Raw genomic sequence first — 19,576 nt, 5'->3', positions numbered from 1 at the left:
CAACAGGGCATTAACATTCAGAATATATAAAGAACTCAAAAAACACCAAAACAAACAAAACCCAACAATCAACCCAATCAATAAATGAGCAAAGAACCAAGCATATTATTTCTCAAAAGAAGAAATATAAATGGCCAACAAATATGTAAAAAATGCTCAACATCCCTGGCAATCAGGGAAATGCAAACCTAGTACATTAAAATTTCCTTCATTCCAGTTAGAATGGTAACCATCAAAAACAGAAATAATAATAATTGCTGGCAGGGATATGGGGGAAAAGGAACACTCATACACAAAGTACAAAAGATCAGTGTATAATGAAATTCTTTGTTTCAATAAATAAGAATATTTTAATTAAAAAGGACATTCTCTCAAACTCTAGGAAGTATAAGCTACAAGAGTATGGGAGTATTTTATCAGACAATCAAGCTGAAGCACTACAAGAATTCATAGTAAACTATCATTGAGTAATGCAATAAAAGTACTCATTCCACAGAGACAAACAGAATACCAACATTAGAAAAAAAATTGATCATACTTTGTATGGTAAGAAAGAACAATAATAGATAATAGACAAGGAAAATAGAACCTCTTTAAAGTTTTTTGTTTGTTTTTGTAAGGAAGAATTATTCTTCACTAGAAGAAATGTCATACATTTTTCCTCTATGGGCAAAATATGACTGAGGCAGCTCTACATATCACCTTCATACATCATACTCAAGGCCAAAAAGAAAATTTCACCCCAAACTTTTCTTGATATCTGTGACAAGAAATATTTCCTACATTTATGCCTACAAAGTCATTAGCAAGGCAAATGAGACTACCAGGCCCAGCCTCCTCTGTAGCAGACGGTCTACCATGCTTGAACGAAATGCAATTCCACAGGAGATGGGAAGTTATGACTCCTGGGTCAATTCCAACCAGCTGTGTATTTTTTACTGCTGAAGGTTAAGAATGATTTGATATTTTCAAATGACTACATGAGTATACAAATAAAATCCTTAAATTTGTCTTTCAGCTCACAAAACTTGAGATATTTATTATATTGACTTCAAAGAAAATGTTTGCTAACTCCTATCAAAAGAAGAGGGAATTTGATTACTGGATGGTAAGCCAATTATCTACTTGACCTTTGAATTGATTCAAAATTAAAAAAAAAAAAAAACAATAATAATTGTGTCCTGAATTCTCTCTGATATTTGGCTTTATTAACACCCTAATGTTCTTTCTTTGCTTCTTATTTTTTTAGTCAGTCAGTCATGGGATACAGAAAAGTTCTCTAAAAAGTGGCCATACTATTCTTCTCCACATATTCTGAAATGGGTCAAGGCACAGGAATATAAAAATGTGCTTGCCTTCCAGAATAAGTAATACATTTGCTTTTAGATGGCAGTAGAAACTATCTGAAGTGACAGTTTCTTCCCACCTCCAACTCTGACATATCAGCTGATAAGATTTAGGTTGCTGCTGTGAGTTTCACATTAAAGAAGGGTGGTATTTGGGGGAAATATATTTATTTTGTTGCAATTCTAGACCATCTGTAAGGAATTCTAATTGTTTAAAGGAGGTTAAGTCTGAATTTCTACTATCCTCTAGGTTACACAAATGGCAAATAACAGTGATTCATTCTGTTGATGGGGAAATATAGGAGGAGATTAAATGACCTGTGTGTGTCATCCACAATAAATAGTAGGAGCACTGAAAAGAAAGGTCCCAATGAAGTACAGAATATGGAAAACTATGCCTCTGAAATAATACCGTTTTGTGTTTTCTTGGCATTGATAATTCAGATCTCAAACACTGACACCTTTTCACTCAGGCAAAAAAGACTTGACAATATTTAAAGTATTGTCTATATTTAAGAATGAAATTCTTATTAAAAAACAAACAAAAAAAACCCCAGAAAATATGGTCTAGAATTACACATATAATTAGGTGCCTAAATGGTCATTCAAATTTTGTAAGGATTCTTTTAAGAACTTTCAAACTAAATATGCATGTTATATTGCACTGTCCATAATTTGTGTTTTCGACTTAAAATATATTTGACATGTATTTGAAACATCAGTATTGATTTATTCCTCTTAAAGAGACATAACTTTAATTCTTTATACCTATTAGTTGGGACCACCAACATATTTACCCAAGAAATTTAGATCCATTTTTTTGTTCAAGTCTTTTTTAGGCCCAATTCTAATTTTCCCTATCATAATCTTTACCACAGGAAATGCTTAACACTCAGGACTAAAGAGATTATTTTAATGAAGGTACAAAACTGCCTCAAATAAGAAAAATTCTACATTTAATGTTACATCTTAACTGTGGAAATTAAACATTTAGGACTGTCTTGCACTATATATTCAGAAGGTGTCAAAAGAATAACAGATGTCTGGCTGACAAAACATTTCCTCTTTTTCTTATATCTAGAGATTTTATCTATTTCTATCTAAATAGCAAAAATGATTTTCATGAAGATGGATAACTGAGTGAAATGACACAAAATCACAGTGACATCTGTCCTGAAAAGTATAGGACACAAAAATCATAATTTAAAAAATGCCAAAACAGTTCTGCATATTACAAGGAAATGACCAAGGGGAATTCCTCCCTATTCCAATCAGTGTGAATAGCCAAGTCTCAAACACCTAACTTTGAGACTATATTCATTTCCCTCTCTTAAACTTACAGCTACCAGTCATTTGAGAATTAACTAGAGTAACAATGTATTTTATTTCCCTCAAACCAGAACATTTTAATGTAAAAGTGAGCATTAAAAAATTAATAGGGATTAATACATCTACAGGGGGACAACAAAAGAATCTGAAAAGGCCAAATCTTGGTAGACAGAGACTGGAATCTGGAAAACAATTAGGCAAATTAAAATTTTCTTAGCTTGAAGATAAAACTATCTCCCTACCATCTTTCCTTATGAAAACAAAAAGCTGATTTTGTTGATTATTGCTGTTATAGTCTGGATGTTACATGTTCTCCAAAGGCCCATGTATTAAAGGGTTGGTTCCCAGGGAAGTGCTTGGCAGGGAGTGGAACCTTCAAGAGGCAGATCTAGTGGAAGGTCTTTAGGTCATTGGGAACATGCCTTTTAAGTGGATTATGAGATCTTTTTCTTCCTCACTTTTCTTTCTGGGCCACAAGGTAAGTAGTAGGTCATCATTATCTTTTGCCATATGTATATGTATGGTTAAAGTATCTCTTACAAGGAATGAAAGAGGCAAATGACCACAAATTTAATTCTAAGCTAGAATTCTGATAGCTATTAATATTTTACTTGTAAGGTACTATTTTCTTTTTATTAACTGAACTTAAATGATTATTTGTAAAACCTTCAAAATTCATGTGGAATTTCAAAAGAAACAATTAAGTTCCCTAAAAGGAGGTATATATGAATAGTATAATGGTATATACTTTGCTTTATTTAAAGGGCACTAACCTTGCTTATACCCTGAGAAATAAACTGAACAAGCTGATCAGACTGGAGGGTGCTAATCCAAAGGTTGAGGTGAATCATTCATACTTTCCTTTTCTCATGTCTGAAACTTGGGAGACAGTGTCAGCTATAGGCCAAGGAGATATTATAAAGGAGGGGCTACAAAAACCACCTAAGCCAAATAGAAATAAAACAGAAAACCCCAGTCTGCAGAAATAAGAACGAAGCAAGTGAACAAAGACTGGCAGAGAGAAGAAATCATGCAGCCTGAGGAGAGAAAGAGATACACATAATGGCCAAGGTACCCAACAACATTTCCATATTCTTTTTTTTTTGGGTCTTTTTCTGTGAAATTCAGATACAATTCCTACAGATTACTTCTGGGGGATAAACATGGTTATCTCACAAAAGTAATAACAGTTATATTAGTATAAAACAGATTTCTACTTGTGGTTAATCCAGTTGGCCTGACACTGGTTACTGTCTTTGAGACACTAACCCATTAGATATTGTTTTGATGTGGACAAATCCTAGATATTATTATCTGAACTATGAGGGATATTTTGGATCTAAAATATCTTTAGAAGCATTTTAACACCTTTGAGCTTAAGAAGCTTATCAGTCTTCCTCTAGAATAGCATTAACGGAACACCAAAATGAGCAAAGACTGATCACTTCTCAATTGGAGAAAGAAGCCCATTAAATGTCAATTACTGTTGTCACAATATCTTCCTACATATGACATAATGAGTCAAATTAAGAAATGAACAAGTGAAAGAAATCAGTTCATGTTTCATGCATTTAACAGATGCACGCAAATGACAATGTAGTAGTGCTTATGTATAAAAAAAGGCATTTCTGAGTTAAACTTTTGGTTCTTAGATATTAATAATATCATGCAATTGAGGAACAAGTTCTCAAAAATGGCAGCAGACAATTCATTAGTGATAAATTGCAGAATGCAATTCACTAGTATAGAATGCAGAATGTTTTGGTAGACTAACAATAATGATGAAAAACTCTGGGTTGGGGATACAGATCAGTTGTTAGAGTGCCTGCCTCACAAGCACAAGGTCCTGGGTTCAAATCCCCAGCCCCACCAAAACAAAACAAAACAAAACAAACAAACCAAAAAAAAACCAAAAAAAAAAAAAAAAAAAAAAAAAAAAAACAACTCTTACATGAAGGATAAAATCTTCATGTCTTTCCTGTTTGGGTTTTTTGTAATCTCACAAAGTAGAGAATGGTAAATTTATTTATTAATTTTTTAAGGTACAGAAATTAACTTCTAGTACAAGATTTCTCAAATGAGATGATTAACATACCTCATTTTCTTTTCTCTCTCTCTTTTTTTTTTTTCTTTTCTTTTACAGTACTATGGATTGAACCCAGGGTCTCACACAGGCTAGGCAAGGACTCCACCAATTAGCTAGCTACTTTCCCAGCCCCCATGCTACTGTTTTTTGTTTGTTTGGTTTTTTGGCAGTATTGAGGGTTGAACCCAGGGTCCTGGACATGTGAAGCAACTGCTCCACCACTAAGTTACATCCCCAGCCAAATGTAGCAATTTTCTTATAACCTTCCTTTTCTTATTAGCAATCTGTTTTCTAACATTTAACTGAAAAATGCTCGAATGTCCCTTCAGATTCATTTTCTATCCTATTTTGCATCCTGGGAAAATCACTCATATGGCTCACATCAATAGTTTCTTTTGGTCTTCTAAATTTGGCAAACAGGAGACACTGAAAGTGATAGGGACCATCTCCATAGAGCTATCCTCTCTAGTCTCTTACCCTTTTCAGATCAAAGATGATACTATCTCCCTTCTTTCTGCAAGTACTGCTTCACTCTGTGCTGATCCTGAAAACTTTCCCACTTTTGTATATAATTTCTTTATTAAATGTTCATCAAAATACTCATTTTGAGGGTGTTTATTACAAACACTGATACAAATTTTCTCTAGAAAATCTCCTTCAAAAGTGCTAAACCCTGCACATAAAAATTGTCAAAGTAAGTATCTTTTTATCTATCTTAATGTCTCTGTGAACACAGAAGCCACTGTGATAGATCTTTCACATACCTCTTTCCATTACTGTTCTATAAACATTGGGAATCTTCAAAGATTCTTTCCCTAACCCTCAATTTGTCTTTTCATGCTCTCTACCAGGGACTCTTCATTCCTCCCACAGCATAATCACCACGTTGGTGGCTCTCCAACAGATCTTTTTAATCCAAAATTCTCTTTCATACTCTAGTGCTACATTTCTAACTACTAATTTTACCTAAATGTCCCTCTATCATATTAAACTCCATTAAAATCATTGTTAAGGCACAGGAAACCAGTATTTCTTTCATTTTCCTCTAACTGTACCACCATTTTCTAAGTCCCTTCTAATGCCCAATTCATTTCCAAGCAATACAATCATTCCTTCTAAGTGGCTTTCATTTTTTATTTCCTTCTTCATTACCAATGTCTCTAAATTGAATCAGGACTACATTCAAGTTCAGTAATTGCATTTACTTTCAATCTGGTATTTCCCACTATATCCAGCGGTCTTGATCGTTTTGTAAATATTTGTTAAGATGGATCAAAACTAATTATACATGGATTTGATAAATGTCTTCTCAGGCTTTCTCCACAGTCACTGATGAGTCAATTGAGGCTCAGAGAAATTTAATGCAAGATCACAAAACTAGGAAGTGGAGGATTCTAAATACAAAAGCACAACTAAATTATATATGCAGTATCTCTTTAGTTAATATGTGCAATGGACCTGAAATGTGTTTTTTTTTTTAAATTTTTTATTCTAATAGTTATACATGACAGAATGCATTTTGATTCATTGTACAACAATGGAGCACAACTTTTCATTTCTCTGGTTGTATACAATGCAGTGTCACACCACGCACGCAATCATACATGTACCTAGGGTAATAATGACAGTCTCATTCCACCATTTTTCCTACCCCAAGCCCCTTCCTCTCCCCTCACTCCCCTCTGCCCAATCCAAAGTTCCTCCATTCTTCCCTTGACCACCCCCCTTGCCCCATAGGGATCAGCATCCACATATCAGAGAAAATATTTGGCCTTTGATTTTTTTTGGATTGACTTACTGAAATATATTTTTATCACTAATACCTGGGCAAAAGAACATTATTACTAGTATATGCTAGGAAAGACAAAAGTTAATGATAATTTGGGTTTTGTTCCCCTCAAAATTCTTCTGCCTTACCCTGGGAAACTTGACTCTCCAGGAGGCAGGGGCAGCTATGAGGTGGTTGTATGCAGTATTAAGAGGGCTGAATTCTAATTAGAGTGTAGTGCTGTTTATTTAGAATGTGCTTCTAAAGTCAAATGAAAACCATGCATGGCTTGAAAATCAAACAGAAATCCTACATTTCCCAGAAAGAAAATGTTAAGCAAGCAAAAACTGGCCCAATAGTGGGCAAGTGGGTTTTTAAATTTTTTTTTTAAAAGGGAATTTTTTTGTTTGTTTGTTTTTTAAACTAACACATTAATCACTGGATGCACCAACCCTGAGGGATAGCATCCTGCCTTGGAATCAAGAAATGAGCATGGGGCTGGGGAGGTAGCTCAGTTGGTAGAGTGCTTGCCTTGCAAGCACAAGACCCTGGGTCTAATCCCCAACACCATAAAAAAAAAAAAAAAAAGAAATGAGCAAATGGGAGTCAATAGGGCTTTTGTGATCTATTGATAGCAACTTACATTTATTGGTTATTATTTTGTATTAGTATGATTATCTTCCCCTCTCAAAGCATCTAATAGCAAGAGTTCTCAATTTACTTGCTGTAATGGAAAGACTAGGGAGGATACTCTACTCTGCAAGTCATTCTACATCATTGACAGGATGTTTAAAATTATGCATGCTCCACTGATTGTGCACATGAAGGGCAAATAAAGATTGAGAACCACAGACCTAGAGTAATGATGCTTAGGATAGGCTCTTCATTGAATCTTTCTGAAATGACTTCTGGGAGACAATAGGTATTATTTTCCCAAAATGAAAGGAATTATTCATAATTTTTCAAGAGCATTACAAATGGCAAACATGTGTATAAAAACAGGCCAATGATAAACATTATGCCTGTAAATAAAGAATAAAGTTCACTTAGCTTATTTTCAGCTTGACAGAACAAGATGCTATTTATATAATAAAGTAGTACCTGTGCCTACAAATTAGATATTAAATTTGTACAATTCTTTCTTTTATTCTAGCTCATGTTGATTTTTAAATTAAAAGCATTGAATGGCCTTTTAAAGAAGTCAAATATAAATTTTTGGATCATATATACTATGAATAAAAAGAACCCTGTGAATACATACATACATTTAAAAAATTATTTTATTTTTATTGCATTAAGGCATTATAGTTATACCTGTGCATATAATAAAGTTTGCTTCATTCCAGTCCCCAGTACTTGCCTTCCCTTTCTCTCCTATCCCTCTAATCTTCTTCCTAGACCTTTGGCTTTCCTTCTTCATTTGAAAAATTATAACTAAGTAGTGCTATAGTACTACATTACAAATAAACATAAAACTACTACAAGAGAAATTACCAAAGAAATGGAAAGTGATAAAACAATTCAAATAGAAAAAACATTTTAATTACAATGGTACAAAATATTCTTTGGCTCTACTTCAAAAGATATATATATTTTAAACTGTGATGTAGGGATTTGAGGGTTTGGTTGTAAATTTAGTTTTTATAGTTGGTTCCAACTGTACCCTACTTTGAAAACCAGTGCTTTAAAATAGATACTCTTGAGGATTTAAATGTTTGCAAGTTCAAGTCCCCCTGAAAAACAACCAGTTTGCTTTCTTCTCTCAAAATGATTCCAAGTGTCAGGATATTGTCATTCAAATAATGCCAGTAAAAATAGTTCCTAAAGTTTCATATTTTTTTAAGTGTAGAATTTGAGAAAGTTAATCTTAGCAATTTGGGGGAATACAATGTTTGTTAAAGTAAATAGAGCTACTTTATTGTTTACATAAACTATTTTCTGATAAACTATTACTGAAATATTCAGTAGCAAAATATACCATATACATCATTAACTTAATGTATATAAAGTTGAAATCTATTTTAAATGCCATTAGTTACACTTTGTTATTTTATAGAAGATTGAGCATAAAGGAGAAAGAAACACAGGGAATTAATCTGATTAAAACCAAGATTTAAGTGAGCTTTATAGGAGAATTTATGAATTTAAATATACATTTTTTTCTGAAAAAAAATTAATTTCTTCTGAAAAATCAGAGAAAAGTAGCAATTTTAAGAACAGTTAGCTGCTCAATGCTGAGTTTGGCACTTTATGTCTGGTATGTGCCTTACCTTTGCTCCATGCTTATGCAGAACTTCCATAACATCATTATGAGCTCTTTCAGCTGCAACATGCAGGGGAGTCATGAAACTGCAAAGAGGAGAAAAGGAAAAGGTGATTTTCTTTCCCTTAACGCACTTCCTCTTTAAGAATTGAATAACTCCTCTGCAATTATACTTACTCTTTATTTTTTTCATTGACATTTGCTCCTTTTCTAAGTAACAGTTCTGTCACTTGTTTTCGTTTGGGATGCAAGGAGGCCACAGCACAGTGCTATAAGCAGAAATAATTTAATAAAATAAACTTCTATTTAAAAATAGATTTCTGAATTAAATAGAATGTGCTGACTATTTAGGACACTATTATCTTAAAGAGTATCAGAACATAGTTATATATTTTACATTATGGAGATGATGAATATTTCTTCTAAATACACTAAGTACAAAACATAAAGTCTTTAAACCAACATGAAATTATGCTTTTAGTTAAGAATTAGGAAAGACCTCATTTCTTTTCCTTTAATCAATAATTAATCAGCAACACACTCCACTGAAAGTCATCAGAAAACTGCCTCTTAGAAGCTATAGAAATCTATAACTAAACTATTCAAGTCTCCATTAGGCTATCAGCCACACAAGTCAGTATTTTTCAAACTCCTTCACTGATGTACCCCTAGTACTATGGAAGAGTAAGTTTATATGCCTAAAGATTAGTAATAAAGTGATGAACTGGAAGCAGTTTAGAAAATAAACATTCTTAGAAGTTTTATGTTTTACCCTAATATGTACTTTTATATTATGCTTTATTTCATATTACTTATCTGCTAACATTTTAAAAATAATACTTAAAACTGGTAATAAAATGAATACACCCCCACACGTGCATGCAGTTTATTCTGTGGCTTTGAGTATATACTGGCATATTGTTATATAGTTTGAATGTATCTGAACCCCAGTTTTGATGGACATATATTTCAGGGCATATACAGTTGGCACACTTCAGTCTGATGAATCTTGTAATTTTCACCAGATATTGACTAAAGTTTGACCTTTTTGTGCCACATATGTATATGAATGTTAACTGAAGCATATGTAAAAGTCTGTGATGCAAGTATCACATATGTATTTGGGAGAAATCATTAGTCACCCCTATACCTGTGCCTCTGTATCAATGACAAAGAAAATGAACAAAACTTTCCTAAAGTGTATTAGAAGAAAAAAAATAGTTCTAAGGGTAATTTGCATAGTCTGGAACAGAAAAATTTATCATCTTACCCATTTTTCTGCATGATTATATATTATCAGTTATTTGAATAGAATTACTTAAAAGGAAGATGTAAGTTATCTCTAAAAACACACTAATTCCCTATAGAAAACAAATGTAGTATTTATCTAGCAAATACATAACAAAAAAGAAGATTTAATCAGCAAGATCACATCTTGTATTTTATAAAAGAACCACAAAAGGAGAATTGTTGTGATTAGCCTGGGTAAACACAAAGGTAAAATAATTTCCAAATCGAGATTGAGCAAATATCTATTCTCTTGCCCATGAAAATAATTTTCCCCTAAACCAAATTTAAAAATCATGCAACCAGCATTAAAATACAAATTCCTGACATTGCAAATAGTGCAATATTATTTTGGGCTTGCTCTACTGTTAGAGACACAAGGAATGGATTAATAATAAAATCTTACCAGTGCTGTTTCATGAGACTGCGGCTGTTTGAAATTGATGATTTCCAAAGCAAGTGTTTTTTTAACTTTGGCTAGGTCTGCTTCTCTGGCTGCTTGTAGTAAAGAATGACCTTTAAATTCATCTACAATGAAATAATAGTTGATAAATAATAGTCTAAATTATTAAAAAATCTAGCATGACTGTATGTAAATAGGAAAATCATAAACTTTACATGTTTATTTCTGCAAAAGCAGTAAAGTGATACTATTGATAATAATACAAAGGATGAAGATACAGTTTAATGAAAAATTCTGAAATATGCTCTGAAATAAGCCTATTTCATACTCTGAGTTCATAAAGATTCACAAACAATATCACCAATGGTATCAAAGTCTTTAAAACAGGCAACTAGGAGTCCACCCAAAGGAAACCAGTTAAATAATTTGTAAGCACATATGCTGAAACTCTTTAACAAAAGACAGATCTATACATGCTAACGTGAAAGAACAAATTGTTATTCAAGTACCCAAAGATAAAGAATAGGCTGATCCACGTGTGTGTGTGTGTGTGTGTGTGTATTGTTACTACTCTTGCCGTCACAACTAAATACAATGTTATAAAAAATGACATGTAGGGCTGGGGAGATAGCTCAGTCGGTAGAGTGCTTGCCTTGTAAGCATAAAGCCCTGGGTTCAATCCCCAGCACCAAAAAAAAAAAAAAAAAAAAAAAAAAAAAATGACACGTAGAGAAATACTCTGCAGAATATTAATATTGACTGTCTTATGTCTTGAAAAAGAGCAGGGAAGTACAGAAATGTGGGAGAACTTCTATAGTTTGAAACATTTTCAAAGAACAATTAATATTTTGTTTTCATAAGCAAATAATATTTTTAAAAAGTCATATCTAAATTAATTGTGCAAATTAAGAACACAATATTCTTATTAAAAACACAGTCCTACTTTTTATTTTACAAGTTTTGTTTGATTTTGATACACCCACTTATTAACAAAATGGTGAAAACTGTTCTCAAAAGATGCAAATTAAGTATGACAATATATAATATAACAACTTCAGACTCCTCATGCTCAAGCATGGTATGTATTCTTTCTCATTTCCTTTTCCTTCTCTCCTTTTTTTTTTTTTCCTGAGGGCTCCATTACATTTTACTCTCTCAAAAGATAAAATGAGACCGTCACGGATACTCATGCATGTACACCAAATGCCTGTTTACCACTAATTATCATTCAAGGTCTCAGTTTAGATATAGTGGATAAGCCTTCCTGGCTTTCCCTGTTATTGGGTTAGGACTTCTTCATACCAGGTCCACAACAATTACATGTAGTCTTTTCACAAAACATATTATCATGGTCATATTTACTGTGGTGGTCTCACAACAACCTAACACAAAGTTTGGTATACAGTAGTTACTCCATAACTATTTGTTGCATGGATGCTGAATATATAATTATCTGTTGCCTGAATGCTGGATATATTTTTGGCAAATTTAGGAAAAGAATCATTTTTATATAACTTCTTATTTAGTGGTTCTTTATTATAACTAACTTCCTAAAAATATAAGACTTGAAAGGTTAGGGAAAAAATCAAGTAACAGCATTATCAGAATGTTTTTATTTCCTGTATAATTTTCTTTAAGCAAATTCTGCAACTGTGAATGCCTAGTATAAAGCGGTGGACATGATAATAAAAACTGCCGTTAGAGAAAGTCTAATTTGGTTAAATCCTTTCCTTCAGATAATTCTTTGCTAGAATCCTGTTTAATGAAACAAAGGTTTTATGTATTTAATAAAGCCTCCTACTGAGAAGACAGAAAAATAGTCTAACCAGGAAAATGCTCCCTTTGAAAAACTACATAAATTTAAGATAAATTTTTAATCTTTACACTAAAATAAGACAGACTAGTAAAATACAATATAAAAACTTCTTATAATAATAATTTCTAAAATGATTGAAAGAAGGGAAAATTCAAATAACAGAGATAAAGCTGAGCCAATATATAAACTAAAAAAAGAAAATGTGAAAATGGTAAAATAAGTTCTGAATAGAGTCAAATTTTCTTTTGTTTTTTTCTCCATCCCTCCCTCCCTCCCTCCCTCCCTCCCTCCCCCTCCTACCTTCTTCCTTCCTCCCTCCATACTGCTCCCCCCTTCCCCCTTTTCCTTCCCTCCCTCCCTGTACCAGGGATTGAATCCAGGAACACTCAACCACTGGGTCATATCCCCAGGCTGTTCCCCACTCCCCACTAATCCTGCCCATCTCTCTTTAAAAATTTGAGACAAGGTCTCACTAAGTTGCTTAGGACCTCACTAACTTGCTGAGGCTGGCTTTGAACTTGCTATCCTCATGCCTCAGCCTCAGGAACTGTTGGGATTACAGCCATGTGCCACCATGCCTGGATCTTTGTTTTTTAAGACAAGGCCCTGACTGTTGCCCTGACTGGCCTTGAACTTGAGATTCTCTTGTCTCAGTCTACCAAGTAGCTGGGATTATGTGTGTGCACAGTGACACCCACCCAAATTCATTTGGATAAATTCACTGAGCATATAGTATCTACAATACACTGTCTTAGGCTGGAATTAGGTGGATATATAGGCCCAAACACAAACATCATCACACATTTTCCTTAGTTAACAAAGGACTGAACAGGTGTTAAGACAAAGAAAAGTGAAATCAAAGATCTTTCTCTTAAAGAATTTAAATTTTCCTATTTAGACCAAATACTTAGAAAAAAAATGAACTACACAAGGAAAGAAAACATATGGCAAGAATCACCTGGGTGGGAGTGAATAAATCAACTTCTACAAGGTTCATTAAAAAGATATCTGCCCAATTACAATCTGGTTTGTACTGTTCTATAATCTGATAGATGCCATTTATTCGAATAACAAAATAAATTTAAATTTCCACTTAAATTGGATGAAAACGGCAGGGAATTTTTCCTACTTTAATTTAAATTAGTTTAAAATCTGTTTAAATACAAATTATATTGCCATGATTTTGACTACACCTTGTCCTTAAGTTATATCTTAACAAAAGTTTTCTTAGGTGGTTTCTGATTCTTAGAATTCTAGATGTTAGAAAGTTAAAAATTAGGTATGTTAAAAATTAGGTAGGCTAGCTTAATTTAAACCTGAAATTTCCACATGTAGAATTAATATATATCAGTATTGGATATAATAATTATATGTTATGTGTCATCCTGAATGAGACCTTAGAACAGAAAAAGAATTTTAGGTAAAATCCAAAGAAATCTAATTCAATGTTGGTTATTAATTGGGATAAATGTACCTTACTAATGTAACGTGTTAGTAATATAGGGAACTTGGTATGGGGTACGTGAGAATTCCACACTGTCTTCATAAATTTTCTGTATTGCAAAAGTATTCTAAAACACCAAGTTTATTTAAAAACTCTCTCCGCCCTCCCTCTTTCTCTGCTTGCTGGCTGCAATGAGCTGAGCAGCTTTCCTCTGCTATGCTCTTCCACCATGATGTTCTGTTTTACCTCAGGCCCAGAGCAATATAGTTAGTCAACCATAGACTGAGACTTTGAAATCATGAGCCCAGATTAAACTTCTCCTCCTTTAAGTTGTTGTCACAGTGACAAAAGCTAACAAAGTGCTTAATGTTAGATATCATTGATTATTACCAATAGCACAAGAATATAAGCACTCTGAGTATAGAGATTTTTGTTCTGGTTTGTACAGTGCTCTTTTTCTAGTGTTTGTCACATAGGAAGTATTCACTAAATGACTGCCAATTGCTTCATCCTCATTAGCCTTAAAAAAAGAGTCCTAACATATGAATTAATATTAGTTAGTCTTGAATAATTATAAAGTATACATAGTGTATGTATATTAGATTCCTGTGGAATTCAGGAAGGAAAGTACAGAGTTAGAAATGAGAATTATAAACTAGTACGCTTGTAAGAATGTTAGAATATTATGTAAATTAGACAAAAGACTAGCTCTGATTAAACTAAACAAATCAGATATTCTGATTTATATCCAGCAATATTGGTTTTAGGATATAAATACATACAAGTCAGTCTCTCCCGGAGCTCAGGAGTTGGAGCCATATCCACAGCACTCTTTCCATGACAGTTGACTAAAGTAGGATCAGCACCATGGCTCAGTAACAAAGAACAGACTTCTACACGATTCTTGGAAGCAGCCTCATGTAATGGAGTAAACTGCCAGAGATCCATTGCATTAACACAAGCTCCATGCTGAATGGAGAAAAAATGTTTTAGGTTAGTAATCACTTCATGAAATCAAATTAAACTCAGAAAAACATTTTACACTGTAAATTTCAGTTGTAACATTTTGAAATGTGATTGTAATAATTTGTTTTTTAAAAACAGCTTAAGTTGAATGTTCAAAAAATTTTAGGCAGTAATATTTTTTAAAATTATCGTATTCTCTTAAAAATCTTATTACCACAACAAACAAAGGAAAACCAAAAACAAAATAACAAGTTTTTAAAAGGAAATACATTCTGTATTTTGAGCTTCTTACCTTTAGTAGTAGTTCTGTGACTTCATAATGTCCATATGAACATGCATTATGAAGAGGCACAAGTCCACTAGTAAAGAAGCAAATTAAAATTCTTAAATTTCAAACATCTTACAGTCATTTGTCTACAAAGTACTAAGAAAAAAAAAAAACCTAGCAAATGTTAACATGTTAAAAATACTGCATTGCATGCTTTATGTTTCAATTATTTACAAGAAATGTTAACTGGTAGTGAAATGAAATGTTTCTACCAGTCTAATTCACTTTCAGTGGTAATTTGCAGCATAAAACTTAAATATCCAAACTATTATAACTTGGAGTCAAAAACTCCTTTTGTGGTGTATTTCTCTTGTTGACTCACCTATTGCACACCCATCTGTTTTCAGACATGCACAAGGAAATAGAGATGTACAAAAGCATCAGGCATTTATGCCCCTATAATACTGGGTTGCCATATGCATATGGCATAAAACTTGGCACAGGCGAGAGAGGAACAGTATGGAAAATAGTATATTTGAAATGGACAGATTCCCCTTCTCATAAATGTCTCAAGTCCGAGTTCATTTCTATATTTTCTCACATGAAAGGGGCAAAGTACAAGAAACCCTCCTCCAAGGTATCTCATCTTTCTGTTGTCAATTACAGGAGTATAATATAATCCACCTTACCTGGGAGAGGCTCAATTATATTTTAGATCTCAAGGTAATATAATGAGAAATGTTACCCCTCCATATAGAAGAGCAAACCCAATGCTCATAATTCCTGGAGACGAAATAGAAGACTGGTACAAAGTTTTCCAAAATTCTCCCATTCATAAAATAAATGATATAAGTGCTTCCTTGTTTCCCACTCATTCCCCTCCTATATTGGCCTTCATTAAAGGATCTTCTAGGTTTTCTCAGTTTAGATGTCCAAGATTTCATTAAAGAAATTAGAATATTATATACTTATGATTTTTGTTTATTAATAAGAGATGGTCATTTAACACCTGTCAAATATCATAGCTATGCTACTAGATTATCACAATTTCCAATTTCTTTTACCTTTCTGTAATTGCAATTCAAGAGTTCAAAAATGAAGATTGCGACAGAAAAGCAAATTGAAACTTCAAAGAACAGAATTGCAATGAAATTAAACTGATTTACAAAATTATGAGAAGTCTGAATAATAATAAGTACTCAAAAGTAAAATCTGAAATCAAAGTTATGAACATTCCATTTTTTTATTTTTACAGACTGCATTTTGATTCATTATACAAAAATGGGGTAAACTTTTCATTTCTATGGTTGTGCACAATGATGCCTGTCTCATTCCACCATTTTTCATACCCCAGCGCCCTCCTCCCTTCTCATTCTTAATGAATGGTATGACTTTCTTTGTCCAGAGCTTAAAGCTTTGAAGGATCAGATAAAAACAAAGCATATTATTCCATTTAAAAAAACCAATGAAAGGAAATAAAGTGATACACCTACCCTTTGTCTTTTGCATGAACATCAGCACCATGCTGAAGAAGAAGTTGAACTATCCGAACTCTGTTGTAGCCTGCTGCGAGATGTAAAGGAGTGGACTAGAAAAGAGAAAAACATATCCCCCTTTTCAGGTGAAAAAGCTCTTGCTTTGCTATTTAATCTGTATTAATTCAAAATGAAACACAATGAAAGTTAATATAAAAAATACTGGGTTGAAATGCAAAAATTCAGATTTCAGACCTGAATGAGAGATAATTCATTCTCCTTAGAAGAAAATTCTAACTTTGGTGCCATATGCTATGGTATGAATGTGAACTGACCCAACCAAAATTCATTTTGAGGCTTGGTCCCCAATTTAACAGTGTTCAGAAGTTTGGGGCCTTTAAGAGGGATTAATGCTTTTTCTTGCAAGAGTAATTTACTGTTCAGGAGTGAATGGACTGGTTAACACTAGCATGTTTGTTCTTCTCAGTCCAATCTCTTTTTTTTTTTTTTTTTTTGTGCGGTTCTGGGGTTCGAACTCAGGGCCTTGTGCTTGGCAAGGCAAGCACTCTACCAGCTGAGCTATCTCTCCAGCCCTCAGTCCAATCTCTTGATTCTTCTCCCTCCATGTGACGCCTTTTTTACACACAACACATCCCCATCGGACAAATCCTGCCATGTGATGCTATCTACCCTGTAGTCAAGCAGTCAAGGGGCCCTTGCCAGATGCTGATGTCATGTTTTCAGGACTTTCTGGCCAAAACAGTTGTAAGCTAAACATACCCCTTTTTTCTTCATATATTATCCAGCATCAGATATTTTGTTATACCAACACAAAATGAACTAGGACACAACCATTTCCCTTTCTTGTTTTTCAAAGGACTTCAAGTAATCAAGACCTATCCTACCTACACTAATTCTTTTTCTTTCAAACATGAACCATTCTTACTGTTCTGAGAAGTCACATCATAGATCATGGAAACGTTCTTCCTTATCCTATTTAAGTCCTGTCCTTTTAAGCTTTAACTTTTAAATCCCGATTCTGCCATAAAACCTTATCTAAAGATTTTGCTTGCAAAATGTCCTTTAATAGAAAAGATTGAAACCTATCCCTTAAGAACTATTTGAAGAAACTTTAATGAAAACCAAAAGGACATTATTCATTTCATATGGCTCCTAGTAATGAGTGAAACTAATTTGCTATACTATGCAATGAAATATGCCAAGATAGTATTTAATCTTCTATTTTATGCACCACATTTATGGTATAAACACGAGAGGAAAATAAAATTTTTCTCAACTAATTTCTGACAAATTTTAATTTAAACCAAGTTATTAAAAGATTCTCTGCTAAAATTAAATATAGTAATTAAAATAATCAAACTTCTCACCTTTAAGTAATCAGAAATAACTTCATTTTAATTAAAAACTTCCCTGCAACCATAGCAGTTTTCCACCTTTGCTCATTTGATGTTTAAATACTATAATACTTTTTTACACAGGCTCTAATATACTTTAATGCACTCTCTCTTTCAGTTTTACAATCTTCTATTTGGGGTCTTAGGATTTACTAGGATTTTCAATTTATTTTCTTCACCTATTCTAAATGTCAAAATGCAATAGAATTATTATATACTGTACCATCTATTACTGCTTTCAAAGTACTCTATATTTTTTATAAATTCTGACAGTCTCTTAGAAAATGTTTTAAGCAATGCACAGCTATTAATGTGGAGTCAAGGTAAATCAGAAGAGTCCTAAATAGGAAGTCAGGAAATCTGACTACATTTCCAGATCCCATGAAACCTTTGGAAGGTCATATTACCTATTTATCTCAGCTAATTCACGTGCAAGCGAAGCAACAAAACCATCCATTCTATCTCAGTAACAAAAATAACATTTTCTCCCATGTATAAACTTTTAAAATATAAAATGCCATACGAAAATAGTTAAAATTTTGGTTTCAACAAACAGACCCAACCAAATTTCTACTTTCAGATACAGGTCAATGTTATTACAAATGATAACTCTGAGATGATCAAGTTACTTTGGGACTCTTATTTTGCCTTCATTTTAGAAAGATATTTTTTGCTGGATTAATGAAATCTGGGTTAACCTTTTTTCTTCCTACTGTAAAGATGTTGCTCCACTGTCTCTGGCTTGTATTGTTTCAAGACTGGAAGTCTGCCACCAGTCTTATCTCTTTCTTTGTACACATGCTTTTTTCCTTGGGAGATATAAACATTTTATCACTGGACTTAACCAATTAGATGATGATGTACCTTGGCATAGTTTTCTTCATGGTTTTTTATTTTATTCATTTTTTTTGTTTGTTTTTGCTGGTGCTCAGGGCTTGTTGAGTTTCTTGGCTGTAGTTTTCACTAAATTTGGACAACTTTTAGTTATTAGTTCATTAAATATTTTTTTCTGCTTCCTCTAACATAATTCTCTCCTCTGGGACTTCAATCAGACATGCATTAGACTACTTTCGAAGTTTTCTTTTTAAGCAGGACAAGAATAGACCATAGCATATTTTTGCCCTGCTACTGAAGTATGTCTTCCTGAGTACTCCATGATATCCAAAGAATTAAGAGGGTCTTTCATTTGGTAATAGAAACTATTACAGATCTCTAATCATCTTGGGTGGTTCCTTTTTCAGTCTCACAGAACTTCCTCATACATGTGTTAATCAGTCCCAAGCTGAAGACTATAAAAGGGATCTGGTGTAGGTCCTATGTCTTTTCACCAGTGTCATCTCTGCAAAGTTCATTTTCATCTCAACTCAGGGAGACCATCAGGTTCCCCCCTTCCTGCATTAAAGTATGGAAATTTTCATATAGACAGAGTTGGGGCAATTGTACAGTTCACCTTATTCGTTCTTTTCTGCCAGAGTAATTACTGCCACAAACTGCCTTATTAATAAGCAAGTCCAAAAAACATTGATTTATGTGTTTCATCCATTTTTCTTGTTTCAAGAAGAATGATAAAAATCTGGTCCCTTTTACTCCATCTTGGCCCCTTTTAGGACCGAACTTTTAATTTATAAATGGTTGGAAAGCTTCCTCCAGAAATAAGGACTGCTTTGAATGAATGGTAAGTCAGTAAGCTCTTATGGGGAACAACTGACA

The 19,576-nt window shown here is 33.3% G+C and overlaps 1 protein-coding gene across 1 annotated transcript in view; it reads right to left on the bottom strand.

Annotated features, from left to right (window-relative positions):
- The window catches only part of TNKS (tankyrase), a 197,000-nt gene that overhangs the window by 58,218 nt on the left and 119,206 nt on the right, over window positions 1–19,576 (bottom strand). The window contains exons 6-11 of the mRNA XM_079139072.1: window positions 16,470–16,564; window positions 15,001–15,067; window positions 14,525–14,711; window positions 10,486–10,607; window positions 8,970–9,061; window positions 8,800–8,878 (exon numbers count right to left, since the gene is read on the bottom strand). Coding sequence (XP_078995198.1) covers window positions 8,800–8,878; window positions 8,970–9,061; window positions 10,486–10,607; window positions 14,525–14,711; window positions 15,001–15,067; window positions 16,470–16,564 — 642 coding nt within the window. The remainder of the gene's footprint in view (window positions 1–8,799; window positions 8,879–8,969; window positions 9,062–10,485; window positions 10,608–14,524; window positions 14,712–15,000; window positions 15,068–16,469; window positions 16,565–19,576) is intronic.

Source organism: Sciurus vulgaris (assembly GCF_902686455.1).
Source record: "Sciurus vulgaris genome assembly, chromosome: 5".
NCBI lineage: Eukaryota > Metazoa > Chordata > Mammalia > Rodentia > Sciuridae > Sciurus > Sciurus vulgaris.
Note: the sequence above shows the minus strand (reverse complement) of the source record. Positions and strands in the feature narration are given on the sequence as shown.